Source organism: Lissotriton vulgaris, chromosome 5 (assembly GCF_964263255.1).
Source record: "Lissotriton vulgaris chromosome 5, aLisVul1.2, whole genome shotgun sequence".
Taxonomy (NCBI): Eukaryota; Metazoa; Chordata; class Amphibia; order Caudata; family Salamandridae; genus Lissotriton; species Lissotriton vulgaris.
Genome location: NC_141693.1, coordinates 44,997,494 through 45,015,188, shown reverse-complemented (window position 1 = coordinate 45,015,188; position 17,695 = coordinate 44,997,494). Strand labels below are relative to the sequence as shown.

General features: G+C 49.5%; 1 protein-coding gene across 1 annotated transcript in view; it reads right to left on the bottom strand.

Moving 5' to 3' along the window:
* Positions 1-17,493, bottom strand: part of LOC147710096 (uncharacterized) — an 88,434-nt gene extending 70,941 nt beyond the window's left edge. Inside the window, 2 exon segments of the mRNA XM_086919315.1 lie at positions 7,755-7,891; positions 16,836-17,493. Coding sequence (XP_086775441.1) covers positions 7,755-7,891; positions 16,836-17,493 — 795 coding nt within the window.
* Positions 17,494-17,695: the final 202 nt, after the last annotated feature.

Sequence of the window (17,695 nt, the reverse complement as noted above, 5' to 3'; positions counted from 1 at the left end):
AATGTAATTAATACTTCCCCTCATTTAATGGTATTACATTTTTTACTTATTTAAATGCTTTTCACATTTATTTTTAATACCTGAATTTAATGCTAGCGCTGTGTTGTATCTCTAAAAATCACTTCCTCATAGCCATTTGCACCCCCTCTTGATTTTAAGTTATTACATTCATGCAAAAATGATTTTACTTGTTCAAATGAATTTAATTTCATTGGGGGACCCATATTTTGACACTATGCTAATCAGAACCCTAACCGATGACTTAGGACCATATTTAGAGTTTGGTGAACTGGTTCCTCCATCTCAACAGTGGTGCATAAGTGGACACATTCCTGCACAACAACAATCCTTAGAGTAATTGGCCTCTTTCAATGGGTGCTGTAGAAAGAGAAAAACCGAGGAGAAATGCAGATATGTTTCCTCGTTACGCCTCACCGGGAAAGACGAAGTATTTTGACACATTCCCGGGTGCACCAGTGTTGCTAAATCTGGGAATGCACCAAAATCCATGGGTGGATGTGTGGGACCACCCACGCTCCACCCATGGAACGCCTCACTGCCACAGAGACACCCACGCTCCACCCATGGCACGTCTCCCTGGGCAGAGACACCCACGCTCCACCCATCGCACGTCTCCCTGGGCAGAGACACCCACGCTCCACCCATCGCACGTCTCCCTGGGCAGAGACACCCACGCTCCACCCATGGCACGCCTCCCTGAGGCGGAGTAATGCAGCGATTTGTGCCGCGCTGCGTTACTCTAGATTTATCAAGACAGTCAGGGCCATGCAAGGTGGCCGTGCATGTCTTGATAAATCTGGCTGAGTAGTTGTGTCGCTCTTGCACCCCCTTGTGTGGCAAAAGGGCGACGCAACTCAATGATGAGTCTGCCCCTCTGTGTTTTCGTCTCGTTCGACAACTTTTTCATTTTTTTTAAAAAAACTCCCAAAGTGGGAGCTTCCTTTTGAAAAACAAAAAGGGCCCTAATGTCCTTGTTTTATTGTTGGATTGAATTGTGCATGAACAGCATGCCTTGCATGGTGGTCCGGGGCAGGGTCTCTGTGACCTGACGATCCAGGAGCGGACAGGCCACCGGGTCAAATGCTTCCACCAGCAGCGCCAACTAGGGTCACTTGTGGAAACCCTGTGGTTTCCCCTCATCTAAGTGGGGTGGGAGACCTGTTTACTTGGCCAGCTGGGTGCATTTATGGCCATTTACCGACTGCGTCTTTTGGCTAGGTTTCCCAACACAAACACATGTATACATATATACACACATTTATACATTATTAAATGTTTTTTTCTTTGCCTATCTGCAACATTGTACCGTGACAGAAACATAATACATGTAAATGTAAAATTTGTAAAGGTAAGTATGGGACAACTTTATCCCCCATTCTCATTTTTCTCTTCTCAAGGAATCATATTCCCTACAGTCCAATTCACATCACCTATTGTTTTTAGATCTTGATTATAGACAGCGTCAGCTGTCTGTTGTTGCGGACTTATTGTCTTTTCTTCTATTCCGTTGCTTTCCAAAGATGGCCACTTTCTATTGAGTCACATGTGAAAAACAAAAACAAAACAGCATTGACAAAGTCAAGAGATCGATGTCTGGTAGCTAAAGTGACCTATATTGGCTTTGCCAATTCTTAACGATTAAAACTGCACACACACACACACACCCTCACACACACCCACACACACACACACACATTTCCCTTAAAACTATAGTTAAAGTGATGGTATTGTTACAGCACAATGCACACACACACATCCCCATATTATAAAATGTCATTATATTTACAGTAAAAACCTAGAAAACAAGCAAATCCCCAAGCTTTGGCTGCAGAGTCCAACCTTATGCTGTGCCCATTACTTCACACATGGCATCAGTGATGACAAACATCACATTTCCAATGAACCAATCTAGTAAAGAGTAGCCCTGCTCTGAAGCTTGCACATCGAATCTTTTAGAAGATGTTTTGGAGGTGAGTAAAGTTATAAAGTCTTAGACATGCCATTTTAAAATTTTAAAATATCTACTTTATTCATCATGAAGTCCAAAATCAAATCAGTTTCCGTGCTCAAAGCTAATTGCTACAGTCAACACGTGTTTCGTAGACAGAGCGCTTCCTCAAGGCTAGAACATCGCACCAAGTACATGAACATCAGAGTTTGTCCTAAAGTGCAGTATATCATTTGATGATCTAAGAGTGACTGGAAACTTGTTCCAGAACTGGGCTGCTTCCGTTAATGCTTGACCGCCTTGTATGGTCTCACGGGATCAGGTTACACATAGGAGGTTGTCTGATGCCGAACAGAGGCATCTCTCTGGAGTATATATCTTTAGGCTCCTTTGTAAGGGCACAGGGCCTGTGCCCTGAAGGGCCTTGGAGACAATACACAACGCTTAGACTCTACGCAGTCAATTGATAAGATTGTCCGGTGCTTCGAGTAACAGCGAGTTATAATAATCAGGCCTGCTCAGAATAACGCCACACGGGAATCAGCATTCACAACGCAGACAGAACTACGCAGTTCCATTAAAATGCAAGCACTACAACGAACGCGTCGTTACCGCGTGTTCCATTACAACGCAAGTCGTTGCAACAACTTGCTTTAGGGAACTCATTGTTGGATTTTAAATCCATCCCCTTCCCTACTGTTGCACAGACTGGAGTTGGAATAGTAAAATAAAATATTCCATAGGCCTGCTTTTCCCTAAGGCAAGGCTTTTGTTGTATTGCTGGCGTTGTAAAGACATGCTTTGTAAAGGCATACATGAATACATCATACATCCACGCTGCACACTATTTGAGATTTAGCTTGAGCTGGCAGCAGGGGGAAATCCTTCCTAAGACCTCACAGGAGCACGAAGGAGGTACCTGCTACTTTGGTGACATGGTTCTCCAGGGATAGTTTTACATCAAAAGTAACCCCAAGGTTGCGGACCGTGTCAGGAAGAAGCAGCACTAGCTCAGTTTGGGGAGGCCAGACATTAGAGGGAAGTGTCATAGGGCCCGATTCACAGAATGAACTTAAGACTAAATCCTAAACTTATTACTATTTGGTATTCACAGAATGCACTTACTACTTTCGGGATTCACAGAGTGAACTTACTACTTTCGGAATTCACAGAATAAATTTACTACTTTCGGTATTCACAGAATAGATTTAAAACTACTAACTTTACGTCTGCACTCCAGCCGGAAATTCTGGCCCGGAGGCGGAGCTTCCGGCGTGGGGGTGGAGTTTGTGGCCCAGAGGTGGAGATTTCACCCATGGCTAAATCCCCACCTCCGAGCCGTAAGCTCCGCCTCCGGGCCGCAAGCTCCGCCTCTGGGCTGCAAGCTCCGCCCCCACGCCAGGAGCTCCACCTCCGGGCCGGAATTTCTGGCCCGAGTGCGGACGTAAAGTTAGTAGTCTTAAATCTATTCTGTGAATACCGAAAGTAGTAAGTTCATTCTGTGAATCCCGAAAGTAGTAAGTTCACTCTGCGAATCCCGAAAGTAGTAAGTGCATTCTGTGAATACCAAATAGTAGCAAGTTTAGGATTTAGTCTTAAGTTCATTCTGTGAATCGGGCCCCATAGAGACTTTGTTCGCAGAACAGCACAGGATTGCAGTTTTTCCATGTTAAATTTGGAGGAATTTGCATTCAACCAGTTAACAAGGTCTGTCGCAAAGTTATCAAAGGTGTTGACGGCAGCCTGCTGGTTATTATTGAGGTCCAGGATCAGCTGCGTGTCATCAGCATTGTTAACTAGCCTGATATTATGGGTTTTGATAAGGGTGATGAGCGACCTCATATAAATATTAAAGAGGATAAGACAGAGTGCCAAAACCTGTGGATCTCCATGTTGGATAGTTTTAAAAGCAGAACAATAAGGGGGCAGGGCAATTGCCACCTGAAAGACAGGTGCTTATCCACTTCAAAACGGTCCCACCAACTCCAAACGAGGCTAGTCTATTCAGGAGGGTTTGGTGGCTGACCGTATCTAAGGTGGCCGACAGATCGAGCAGTATAAGAAGCGTGCACTGGCCGCTGTCCACCTCCAACAGGAATGTGTGCATGGGAAGGAGTAGGGCCAACCCAGTCCCATGCCCTGGCCTAAAGGACAATGTTCTTCCAAATAGTGGGACAACTTCCTACTGACAAAGCACCAGAGTATTTTTACTATAAAAGGAAAGAGAGATATCGACCTGTAATTACTGAGGATCAACGGATTTGCTGTAGATTTTTTCACAAGGAAGGAGGGTGACAATGGCCCTTTGCCACCTCTGTGGAACAGTACCCGACTCCAAAGATTGTTGCATAGCTGCAACATAGGGGGGATCAGCTCCTATGCAATCTTTCTGATCTTCTTCTCAAAGAAGTCCGCAAGATTATCGCAGAGATCTTGTGAAGGTGTTATTTCCCGTTTTTGACACTTGGGGTTATCCAGATAATGTAAAATGTCAAATCAATCAGTCAATCAGGGGCTTGTATAGCACGGCAACACACCTGTGAGGGTCTCAATGTGATGGTTGCACTGGGTGGAGGATCATTTAAAGAGCCAGGTCTTGAAGTCCGTATTGAATTGAGTCAGCGATTAGGATTGTCTGAGGTGGAGGGGCAGGGTGTTCCATGTCTTGGCGGTGAGGTAGGAGAACAAACTTCCTCCGGTTCTGGTCTTGTGGATCCTGGGTACGGAGACTAGGGCGAGTTGGGCGTAGCGGAGTTGTCTGGCAGGTATGTGGAATGCGAAGCAGTGGTTCAGGTATGCTGGTCCTTTGTCATGTAGAGCTTTGTATGCATAAGTGAGAAGTTTGAAGGTGATTCTCTTGTTGACTGGGAGCCAGTGGAGTTGTCGGAAGTGTTGAGTGATGTGGCTGCGGTGGGGGTTTCGAGGACCAGTCTGGCTGTGGCATTTTGATAGTTCTGTAGTTTCTTGAGCTGTTTCTGGGTGACGCCGGAGTAGAGTGCATTGCCGTAGTCGAGTCTGCTGGTGATGAGTGCATGGGTGACCGTCTTTCTGGATTCTGTGGGGATCCATCTGAATGTCTTTCGAAGCAGGCACAGCATGTGGAAGCAGGCTGAGGAAACTGTGTCGATTTGGCAGTTTCATTGTGAGCAATGAGTCCAGTATGATGCTGAAGTTGCATGCGTGGTCTGTCAGTTGGGGGGGAATCCCAGAGCGGCTGGCCACCAGCAGTCTTCCAAGCCTGAAGGGGTGGGCCCCTGGATGATTACTTTGTCTTGTCCGAGCTGAGCTTGAGGCAGCTGTCTTTCATCCAGGTAGCAACGGCCTTCATTACACTGTGGAATTTGGTTCTGGTAGTTGTGGGTTCATTGATGAGGGAGAGGATCAACTGGGTGTCCTCGGAGGCGTAGGAGATGATGTTGACTCCGTAGCTTCTGAAAATGGTTGCAAGGGGGGCCATGTAGACACTGAAGAGGTTAGGGCTCAGGGAGGAATCCTGGGGCACTCCACATCTGATGTCTGTGAGATCTGAGTGGAACAGTGGTAGTCTAACTCGCTGAGTCCGGCTGGTGAGGAAGGAGTGGATCCAGTCCAGTGCCTTGTTGTGGATGCCAGCGTCGTAGAGTCTCGTAATTAGGGTGCGGTGGGAGATGGTGTTGAAGGCAGCCAAGAGGTCTAGTAGGATGAGGGATTCGGTTTTGCCTGGTCGAGGAGGGAACGGATGTCATCGGTGGTGGTGAAGATTGTGGTCTCTGTGCTGTGGTTGCTTCGGAAGCCGGATTGGAAGGTGTCCAGGACCTGGTTCACTGTGCTGAACTCGGAGAGTTGGCCAATGATAGCCTTATAGATGACCTTGGCTGGGAAAGGAAGGAGGGAGATGGGTCTGAAGTTCTTGAGGTCCATCGGATCTGAGGACGGATTCTTCTGCAGGGGGTTGATCTCAACGTGTTTCCAGTCATTGGGGAAGGTGGAAGTTTTGATGGATCAGTTGATGGTACGGGAAGCTGGGGGGAGATGGCGACGGCTTATCTTTGGAAGATGTGGTACGGGCAAGGATCCATCAGGGCTCCTGAGTGGATGCTCTTCATGGTCTTGAGTGTGTCCTCTGTTGTGAGCGGGCTCCAGCAGAGTACGATCTGTTGGGGTGCAGTGTGGCTGTGTGCAGTGGTGGTGGGCGTAATGGCCGGGTCTAGGATGTCGAAGCTCTCGTTAATCTTATGACACATTGTTCACCTTGGTGCTGTTCTCCGGCTCTCCTTCAGGCAGTCACTGGGGCACAGGCTCCCGACACAATCCCAGCGATGCTCCCAGTAGCATGAGCGCAACACCAGGATTGGTCTGAGCGGCCCGCGTTGCCGCTCAGACAGTGCCTTGGAGTATGTGCCGTTTCTCCAACCCGGCTGTGCAGCAAAGCTGGTTTGGAGAAACCAAAGTGCGCATGTCTGTTTGTCCAGCCTAAGATTCGCACTTTACAGTGCCCATCACTCCTCCCCATGGTCCGGCCCTACACTGACATCGGGTTAGTAAGTCAGTGGAAAATAAAATCATAATATTGTTTTATTATTATTTTATTTTTCTCCGATTGACTTTGACAAGTGGGGCTATGCTCCTCCGCCATTACAGAGGAGCCGCCCCTGGTGGAAGCCCCGCAGCAGGCGCTTAGTCTGCAAGTAAAATAAACCGTTCACCTGGTGCTTGCTTTGGTCGCAAAAGTCACCAGCCCCCCTCCCTTAAAGTCCCTGCTTGTAATCTACTCACAGATGAGGGGTGAATGGAATGCTTGTTACTATGGTAACCATCATTCTGTTAGTCCCAGGATGCCCCCTCTCAGCACAGGCAACTGTTCATCAGTAAACCCAGTGTCACATACCTGCCAACTTACAAACAAGTTTCACTGTGTGAGAGGGCGCGGGGCCTCATGCTGAGAGCTATGAGGGGTTCTGCCCCTCACCAAGCCCCCCAACCCCTCACAGAAAATAAACCCAAAACAAAGGGTCATTGAGGCTGTCACCGATGTCCTGGGGTGTTTTCACACCTCTCGATGGTCATCGGCTGCTTACAGCTTCTGAAAAGAAGCTGAAATACACCGCTTACAGCGCTTTGCAGCTCGGTTTCCCTGGAACCCCGTTATTATAGCTCCTTACCAGGTGACCGTGTGAGGGGAGTCGGAATTGCGTGACACACGGTGGCACCGTGTGAGTTGGCAGGCCTTGCATCATGCTGTGTAATGATGGGGGCAATAGCCTTGGGGTGGGCCTCTAGGCGCTGCTGGAGCAGTGACCAGGTGGGTGGCAGCTGTAAATGGGCCCCAGATTCAAATCCTTAGGAAGAGGTGGGGATTCGTCAAACGGCGCCAGTCTCTGGGTCTGTGATAGACAAGTCAGTGTGACCCGGAAGAGGAGCTGCCGTAATAAACGTCACAAGGTCTGTTTAATACTTGAACCATTGTGAGAACAGACAGGCTGTCCAGTGCAAGCCCCAGTGGAGGGAAGTGAAGCTGTGTCCAGACCACCTCTGACTCTGAACTGGAGTTAGGTAAATGCTGTTCCTCTAAATCAGGTGGAATGGAATGTGGAAATGAGACTGTTAGAACCCAGGGCTGGCACCAGGTATGGGCAGTGTGGGCAGCTGCCCAGGGCCCCGTGGCCGTCTAACTACGACAGGGCCCCCTCACGAGTCCATCATCATTTTGAAATGGTGCCATTGTAGAGTTACAGACGGGCTTCTCCCTCCCGTGGGGGTTACAGCCCTGGTGCAGCGTGAAAGACACAAGGCGGGCCCCCCTCACCTGGGTCTGGGTACCATGAGCTGAAAGCAAGGGCACTAGGACACCCCATCCTTTCAGATGCTGCAGACTGGGCAGGGCTGGGCTTGTGGCCGTGATCAGCTTTCCTTTGCTGGTGACTCTTTCTCTTATCCTAATCGCTGCATCCGCATGATAACAGCGGTTAGGCAGCTACTTGAACTGGTGTGAGGTGGGAAGTGAGCCCTGCCCCTGCATGAATGAAACGCAGAGCATCCTGAGCTACTTGAACTGGCGGGAGGTGGGAAGTGAGCCCTGCCCCCGCATGAATGAAACGCAGAGCATCCTGAGCTACTTGAACTGGCGGGAGGTGGGAAGTGAGCCCTGCCCCTGCATGAATGAAACGCAGAGCATCCTGAGCTACTTGAACTGGTGTGAGGTGGGAAGTGAGCCCTGCCCCTGCAGGAATGAAACGCAGAGCATCTGAGCTACTTGAACTGGCGGGAGGTGGGAAGTGAGCCCTGCCCCTGCATGAATGAAATGCAGAGCATCTGAGCTACTTGAACTGGCGGGAGGTGGGAAGTGAGCCCTGCCCCCGCATGAATGAAACGCAGAGCATCCTGAGCAACGTGAACTGGCGTGAGGTGGGAAGTGAGCCCTGCCCCTGCATGAATGAAACACAGAGCATCTTGAGCTACTTGAACTGGCGTGAGGTGGGAAGTGAGCCCTGCCCCTGCATGAATGAAACGCAGAGCATCCTGAGCTACTTGAACTGGCGGGAGGTGGGAAGTGAGCCCTGCCCCCGCATGAATGAAACAGAGAGCATCCTGAGCTACTTGAACTGGCGGGAGGTGGGAAGTGAGCCCTGCCCCTGCATGAATGAAACGGAGAGCATCCTGAGCTACTTGAACTGGCGGGAGGTGGGAAGTGAGCCCTGCCCCTGCATGAATGAAACGCAGAGCATCCTGAGCTACTTGAACAGGCGGCAGGTGGGAAGTGAGCCCTGCCCCTGCATGAATGAAACGCAGAGCATCCTGAGCTACTTGAACTGGCGGGAGGTGGGAAGTGAGCCCTGCCCCCGCATGAATGAAACGGAGAGCATCCTGAGCTACTTGAACTGGCGGGAGGTGGGAAGTGAGCCCTGCCCCCGCATGAATGAAACGGAGAGCATCCTGAGCTACTTGAACTGGCGGGAGGTGGGAAGTGAGCCCTGCCCCCGCATGAATGAAACGCCGAGCATCCTGAGCTACTTGAACTGGCGGGAGGTGGGAAGTGAGCCCTGCCCCCGCATGAATGAAACGCAGAGCATCCTAAGGTACTTGAACTGGCGGGAGGTGGGAAGTAAGCCCTGCCCCCGCATGAATGAAACGGAGAGCATCCTGAGCTACTTGAACTGGCGGGAGGTGGGAAGTGAGCCCTGCCCCCGCAGGAATGAAACGCAGAGCATCCTGAGCTACTTGAACTGGCGGGAGGTGGGAAGTGAGCCCTGCCCCCGCATGAATGAAACGCAGAGCATCCTGAGCTACTTGAACTGGCGTGAGGTGGGAAGTAAGCCCTGCCCCTGCATGAATGAAACACAGAGCATCCTGAGCTACTTGAACTGGCGTGAGGTGGGAAGTGAGCCCTGCCCCTGCATGAATGAAACACAGAGCATCCTGAGCTACTTGAACTGGCGTGAGGTGGGAAGTGAGCCCTGCCCCTGCATGAATGAAACGCAGAGCATCCTGAGCTACTTGAACTGGCGTGAGGTGGGAAGTGAGCCCTGCCCCTGCATGAATGAAACACAGAGCACCCTGAGCTACTTGAACTGGCGGGAGGTGGGAAGTGAGCCCTGCCCCCGCATGAATGAAACGCAGAGCATCCTGAGCTACTTGAACTGGCGGGAGGTGGGAAGTGAGCCCTGCCCCCGCATGAATGAAACGCAGAGCATCCTGAGCTACTTGAACTGGCGGAGGTGGGAAGTGAGCCCTGCCCCTGCATGAATGAAACGCAGAGCATCCTGAGCTACTTGAACTGGCGGGAGGTGGGAAGTGAGCCCTGCCCCCGCATGAATGAAACGCAGAGCATCCTGAGCTACGTGAACTGGTGTGAGGTGGGAAGTGAGCCCTGCCCCTGCATGAATGAAACACAGAGCATCCTGAGCTACTTGAACTGGCGTGAGGTGGGAAGTGAGCCCTGCCCCTGCATGAATGAAACGGAGAGCATCCTGAGCTACTTGAACTGGCGGTAGGTGGGAAGTGAGCCCTGCCCCTGCATGAATGAAACGCAGAGCATCCTGAGCTACTTGAACTGGCGGGAGGTGGGAAGTGAGCCCTGCCCCCGCATGAATGAAACGCAGAGCATCCTGAGCTACTTGAACTGGCGAGAGGTGGGAAGTGAGCCCTCCCCCCGCATGAATGAAACGCAGAGCATCCTGAGCTACTTGAACTGGCGGGAGGTGGGAAGTGAGCCCTGCCCCTGCATGAATGAAACGCAGAGCATCCTAAGCTACTTGAACTGGCGGGAGGTGGGAAGTAAGCCCTGCCCCCGCATGAATGAAACGGAGAGCATCCTGAGCTACTTGAACTGGCGTGAGGTGGGAAGTGAGCCCTGCCCCTGCATGAATGAAACGCAGAGCATCCTGAGCTACTTGAACTGGCGTGAGGTGGGAAGTGAGCCCTGCCCCCGCATGAATGAAACGCAGAGCATCCTGAGCTACTTGAACTGGCGGGAGGTGGGAAGTGAGCCCTGCCCCTGCATGAATGAAACGCAGAGCATCCTGAGCTACTTGAACTGGCGGGAGGTGGGAAGTGAGCCCTGCCCCCGCATGAATGAAACGCAGAGCATCCTGAGCTACTTGAACTGGCGGGAGGTGGGAAGTGAGCCCTGCCCCTGCATGAATGAAACGCAGAGTATCCTGAGCTACTTGAACTGGTGTGAGGTGGGAAGTGAGCCCTGCCCCTGCATGAATGAAACGCAGAGCATCCTGAGCTACTTGAACTGGCGTGAGGTGGGAAGTGAGCCCTGCCCCCGCATGAATGAAACGCAGAGCATCCTGAGCTACTTGAACTGGCGTGAGGTGGGAAGTGAGCCCTGCCCCCGCATGAATGAAACGCAGAGCATCCTGAGCTACTTGAACTGGCGTGAGGTGGGAAGTGAGCCCTGCCCCCGCATGAATGAAACGCAGAGCATCCTGAGCTACTTGAACTGGCGTGAGGTGGGAAGTGAGCCCTGCCCCCGCATAAATGAAACGCAGAGCCTCCTGAGCTACTTGAACTGGCGGGAGGTGGGAAGTGAGCCCTGCCCCCGCATGAATGAAACGCAGAGCATCCTGAGCTACTTGAACTGGCGTGAGGTGGGAAGTGAGCCCTGCCCCCACATGAATGAAACGCAGAGCATCCTGAGCTACTTGAACTGGTGTGAGGTGGGAAGTGAGCCCTGCCCCTGCATGAATGAAACGCAGAGCATCCTGAGCTACTTGAACTGGCGGTGTGTGGGAAGTGAGCTCTGCCCCTGCATGAATGAAACGCAGAGCATCCTGAGCTACTTGAACTGGCGGGAGGTGGGAAGTGAGCCCTGCCCCCGCATGAATGAAACGCAGAGCATCCTGAGCTACTTGAACTGGCGGGAGGTGGGAAGTGAGCCCTGCCCCTGCATGAATGAAACGCAGAGCATCCTGAGCTACTTGAACTGGCGGGAGGTGGGAAGTGAGCCCTGCCCCCGCATGAATGAAACGCAGAGCATCCTGAGCTACTTGAACTGGCGTGAGGTGGGAAGTGAGCCCTAACCCCGCATGAATGAAACGCAGAGCATCCTGAGCTACTTGAACTGGCAGGAGGTGGGAAGTGAGCCCTGCCCCCGCATGAATGAAACGCAGAGCATCCTGAGCTACTTGAACTGGCGGGAGGTGGGAAGTGAGCCCTGCCCCTGCATGAATGAAACGCAGAGCATCCTGAGCTACTTGAACTGGTGGGAGGTGGGAAGTGAGCGCTGCCCCTGCATGAATGAAACAAAGAGCATCCTGAGCTACTTGAACTGGCAGGAGGTGGGAAGTGAGCCCTGCCCCCGCATGAATGAAACGCAGAGCATCCTGAGCTACTTGAACTGGCGGGAGGTGGGAAGTGAGCCCTGCCCCCGCATGAATGAAACGCAGAGCATCCTGAGCTACGTGAACTGGTGGGAGGTGGGAAGTGAGCCCTGCCCCTGCATGAATGAAACACAGAGCATCCTGAGCTACTTGAACTGGCGGGAGGTGGGAAGTGAGCCCTGCCCCCGCATGAATGAAACACAGAGCATCCTGAGCTACTTGAACTGGCGTGAGGTGGGAAGTGAGCCCTGCCCCCGCATGAATGAAACGCAGAGCATCCTGAGCTACTTGAACTGGCGGGAGGTGGGAAGTGAGCCCTGCCCCCGCATGAATGAAACGCAGAGCATCCTGAGCTACTTGAACTGGCGTGAGGTGGGAAGTGAGCCCTGCCCCCGCATGAATGAAACGCAGAGCATCCTGAGCAACTTGAACTGACGGGAGGTGGGAAGTGATCCCTGCCCCCGCATGAATGAAACGCAGAGCATCCTGAGCTACTTGAACTGGCGGGAGGTGGGAAGTGAGCCCTGCCCCCACATGAATGAAACGCAGAGCATCCTGAGCTACTTGAACTGGCGGGAAGTGTGAAGTGAGTTCTGCCCCCGCAGGAATGAAACGCAGAGCATCCTGAGCTACGTGAACTGGCGTGAGGTGGGAAGTGAGCCCTGCCCCTGCATGAATGAAACGCAGAGCATCCTGAGCTACTTGAACTGGCGTGAGGTGGGAAGTGAGCCCTGCCCCTGCATGAATGAAACGCAGAGCATCTGAGCTACTTGAACTGGCGGGAGGTGGGAAGTGAGCCCTGCCCCTGCATGAATGAAACGCAGAGCATCCTGAGCTACTTGAACTGGCGTGAGGTGGGAAGTGAGCCCTGCCCCTGCATGAATGAAAAGCAGAGCATCCTGAGCTACTTGAACTGGCTGGAGGTGGGAAGTGAGCCCTGCCCCTGCATGAATGAAACGCAGAGCATCCTGAGCTACTTGAACTGGCGGGAGGTGGGAAGTGAGCCCTGCCCCCGCAGGAATGAAACGCAGAGCATCCTGAGCTACTTGAACTGGCGGGAGGTGGGAAGTGAGTTCTGCCCCCGCAGGAATGAAACGCAGAGCATCCTGCAGAGCTCAGAACAAAAACAAAGTGACCTCACATCACACTAAGCGCCGCTCACTTCCACTGAAGAGAAAGGGAGAAGAGATGTTCTTTTCTTTTTTTGCAACTCGTTTTTTTTCCCACAAGCACGTGCAGCCAAAAGAAACATGAACAGAGTTAAACATGAATAGAAACTCGAGTTATAAGGGCTTGGTGTTGTTTATTTTCATGTAATTTACATGAAACAAAGGAATATTAAACAATTGGGTCTGTAAAAGAATAGTGGAGATGATAGCATTGAGTTAGGGGGAGGGAAGGAGGGGTGACCCCACATCCATCCATTCCACCCGAGGGGCGTGCAAGGAACCCTCCAAGATACAACCAAGCTATATAACTCGTGAAATCACACACCGTTCCTTGTTTTACACTTCTGAAAAGGTAGCACTACTCCCCAGCATCATGTTTATTCTCATCTGAAATCCCGAATTCCTGTGTCCCTGGGTGCATCTAAGGAGGTCTGGTCTCTTTTGCTTTTAATAGAAGTATCAAGGGAGAGGCACATCTAAAAGGGGTTAGGCAAACAAAAGAAGGTAAGAGATGGGGACATGACAGAGTACAGTGTAGTAAGTAATAACGTAGGCTGACACAAGGCACTTCTTTAGTTTGCAGCTTTAATCAGCAGAGAAGGGAACAACGGCCACCTCACCAGCCAGCCAGACTCTAACTGCCCAGTCTGGAACATGCTGGTCAAATAAACCTAGAATGCACACACACATTCCAAATAGGACTTAAAGGGGAAAGGAACATAGCACTGCAAGAAAATACAATATACAACACACCTCCTTCCCTTAGGGTGAGACATGTTGACAAAACACTAGCATATGTAATCATTTAAGAAAACAGGAAGTCTATGGAGTCGTGAGCATCTAATACTACGAGAAGAAGAATGATCTTGAACAACCACCCTTTGGTCATTGGTATGAACACTGACATGATCATCCACATTGACCTGACCACAAGCATCACCACCACCATCCTCCCTGCGATTTGAAGCATTTGAACTCAAAGGTACACACGCTTCCTCAGGAGAAGAAAACATATAGCCACTATTTTGTGAAGGAACACACACATCATGACCAGAAACACAATCACGCAAAAGAGGCACAGGCCCCTTTGCAGACACCAACCTCTGATACAAAGCTACTCTGCGTACATTCCATTTCTCACCATTCTCCAACAAAACATAGTCATGAAACACTTTCAAGATCCGAAAAGGACCTTTGAACTTGGCAAGACCTCTAGTTACTCTACCTGGCTTAACCTTCACCAAGTCACCAACAGAAAACCTGCCCGCTTTGATATTGAGAGATGAAGAATTAGCATCTCTCACCTGATGGTTCTTAAGCCAGGAAGGTGTAAGTTTCGTGCCAGCACGCCATCCGCGCATAAGCTCAAAAGGACATTTTACATCTTTCCCATGAGCAGTGGTGCGATAAGCCCACACCATCTCTTAAACTAACTCATTGGAGAAAGAATTAGATGCACATGACATCTGTATTATGCCTTTGACCACCCTGTTGACCCTCTCACAAAGGCCATTCCCTTGCGGATTGTACAGAGTGGTGCGGTGATGTGAGATTCCACAACTGGATAAAAACAATCTCATTTTATTGGATGTGAGCTGGGTGCCATTGTCCATTATAAGCACGGACGGAAAGCCCTCATCCAAAAATAATCTCTTGAGGAAATGGATAGTACAATCTGTCGTAATCTCCTTCACAAACTCAACTACAAGCCACTTAGAAAATACATATATGGCTACTATGGCAAAACGATAAGAGACTGGCAACTCATCCATGGGGCCAGTAAAATCGAGACAGACACTGTGCCAAGCTTGATCCGGGGACACAATGTGAGACACATTATGGCTATTAGCAACCTTTAACCTTTTCTCTCCTTCTCTACACGTAAGGCAATTCTCAACCCATGAAGCAGGTTGCATGTCAATTCCTGGCCACCAGAAATCGGCTTTGATCCTACGCTGGGTAAAGTTCTGACCCAAATGCCCCTTATGAGCCAGTTTTAACAATTTATGCCTCAGATCAAAAGGAGGAATAAACCTATCACCCCTCAAAAGAATAGCATCACCATACAGTGAAAACTCATCCAAAATCTTGATAAAAGGACGTACTGAAGGTGCAACACAACTTTCACGCTTTGAACCCAGTTTAACCATGTCTATAGCTTCCTTCAATACCACATCTCTATCCATAGCCAGGAACCACTCTTCCTTGGTAAAAGTGCCTTCAGCTAACTGCGCAATGTCATGAATATAAGCAACAGCACTCTTTTCTTGACACTCAAAATTTCCAATACCAATGCCTGCACCAGCCATGAGAAGTCGAGAAAGGCAATCAGCCTGCACATTCCGCCAACCCTGAACATAAGAGATGTCATATTGATACTCTTGGAGCTTAGAAGCAAGCCTCGCAAACCTAGGGGAACCTTTACCAGTACCCCCTGAGACAATACACTTAACAAAGGCTTGTGATACGTTTTTAACTGAAACTTTGTCCCCCACAAATAGATTCTAAAGTAATGCACGCCCCATGCAGCAGCCAATGCCTCTTTTTCGATGGCTGAGTAGTTCTTCTCAGACGTCGTGAGGGTGCGAGAGATATCTCATAACCTAAGTAATCTATTTCTTGCACCAAAAACTAACACTTATCCTTCCGCAGAGTTAAACCTGCCACCCCAATCCTATTCAGAACCAATTTCAAAATGTGATTATGCTCAGCAACAGTGTCACCAAAAATCAGTATGTCGTCTTGAAAGAAAACAACGTTATCAACGCCCTTAAACAACTCCGTGACCATGTGCTGAAACACACTGGCAGCCGATATCAACCCAAAGGGAAGCCTGGTGAATTGAAAAGTGCCTTCACTTGGTATAAACGCCATTAGATGTTTAGACTCCTCATGCAGACGAATCTGATGGTACGCGCTCTTCAAGTCCAGCTTGCTAAAGAACTTCGCACCATTCAGAGTTGACACCAACTCCCCAATATTGGGAAGAGGAAACACATCCGCAACCACACACCTATTTAAATATCGCAGGTCCACACAGAACCTGATCTTTTTATCAGCCTTCTGGGTGATGACCACCGGAGAAATCCATGGTGACGCTTCAACAGGCTCAATAATACCGCCCTGCAACATCTCATCTAATACTCCTTTCACTTCATCCTTAACAGCAAGGGTATCCTCCTTACTTTGTGTTGAACAGGTACAGAGTTACTTTTGATCCGAATTTTATGGACATATCCTTTTAACTCACCCAACACCTCCCTAAAAGCTTGTTTCTCACCATTGACAATGTCTTCAACAGAGTACTCATCAACAACCATGACCTGTACCGCCCCCCTGGGATTGACCATAATGTGGAGGTCATACTGATGGATCCATCCCAAAATGGGTGGACCATCCACTGAGACATAAACTCTACCATGTGTAGACCAGTTCTTAAAAATGATGTCAGAGTCAAAACATCCTATTTAATCAATGGTATCACCCTGATAGCTCGTGGGACATATGTCAACATCATTCAAAGGAACATCACCCCACACACTCACAAACATATCCTCAGGTATGATGGTATTTCTCGATCCAGTATCTACCATGAGGCTAAAAGTGTGACCATCAATCACAAAATCGGCTTTGGGCCTGTTCTCTCTCAATTCGTTAAAAGTGACAACATCTGGAATTGAGTCTTCAACCACCAAAACCTTGTTCCTATCTCTCTTGACAACTGCAGGTTCAGCCTCAACCACAGCAATTTTTGACTTTAACTTGTTGCGACACACACTTGAAAAATGACCTATTTTACCGCCTCAGAAGTATGTGTATTACTCCCACACTTCATACATAACATTTTCCCAGGCGTTCTGTTAGAAAAAAAAATATTTTGCACATTCTTACTCTTACTCTTGATTGCCGCCACACTATCATCTTCAGCATGGATTTCATTATTCAACAACCGTTCAGACACCGCCGATATCTGACTCTGAGTGTTACATTTTTGCAATTCCCTCATACACCTCTCAGATTTCTCCACTACCTTTGCCAAATCAATGGCTAATTTCAGCGGAGGGTTCTTGGCTGCCCACAACCTCTCCTGAATGTTCCTGTTATTACATTGCACGATGAGTTGATCCCGTATCAGCTCATCAGTCATCTGCCCAAAGTTACATTTAACTGACATCTCACGAAGGCGTCCAACAAAATCATCTATGGTTTCCTCTCCTCTTTGCTTGTTTATATAGAACTTATACCTATTCATGACCAAGTTCTCCTCCTTAGCAAACCTTATTTCCAGTCTTGTGACAGCCTCTTTATACTCGTCAATAGATGATTGTCCAGGTTGCAGCGCTTGAGGCAGATATTGAAATACTCTCTGGCCCTCCTTCCCCAAAGCACTTAACAGTAACGCTTTTTTTGGTTTCGCCGAGAAATCTTGACCATCCAACGCTTCAATATATTTATCAAACATTTTTATCCAGTCCTCCCACGAAATAGATGGCGTACCAGGCTCACTCAAGAACTGCGGAGGCAGAGCTACCACTACCTGCTGAGCCATCATGGAAAACAAGCAACACAAATCACCCCCTTAAACGTGACACCTTTGAAAACACCCCAAAACACCATGTAACAGTATAACCTAACTAGCATGTGTCACATATAGAGTTACAATATTGATTTGTGATATCCCAAGAGTTTCAGCGCAAATAATCCTTGACAAGGAACTGTGATGGCAGAGGGAACCCTCACTCCGGTGAACC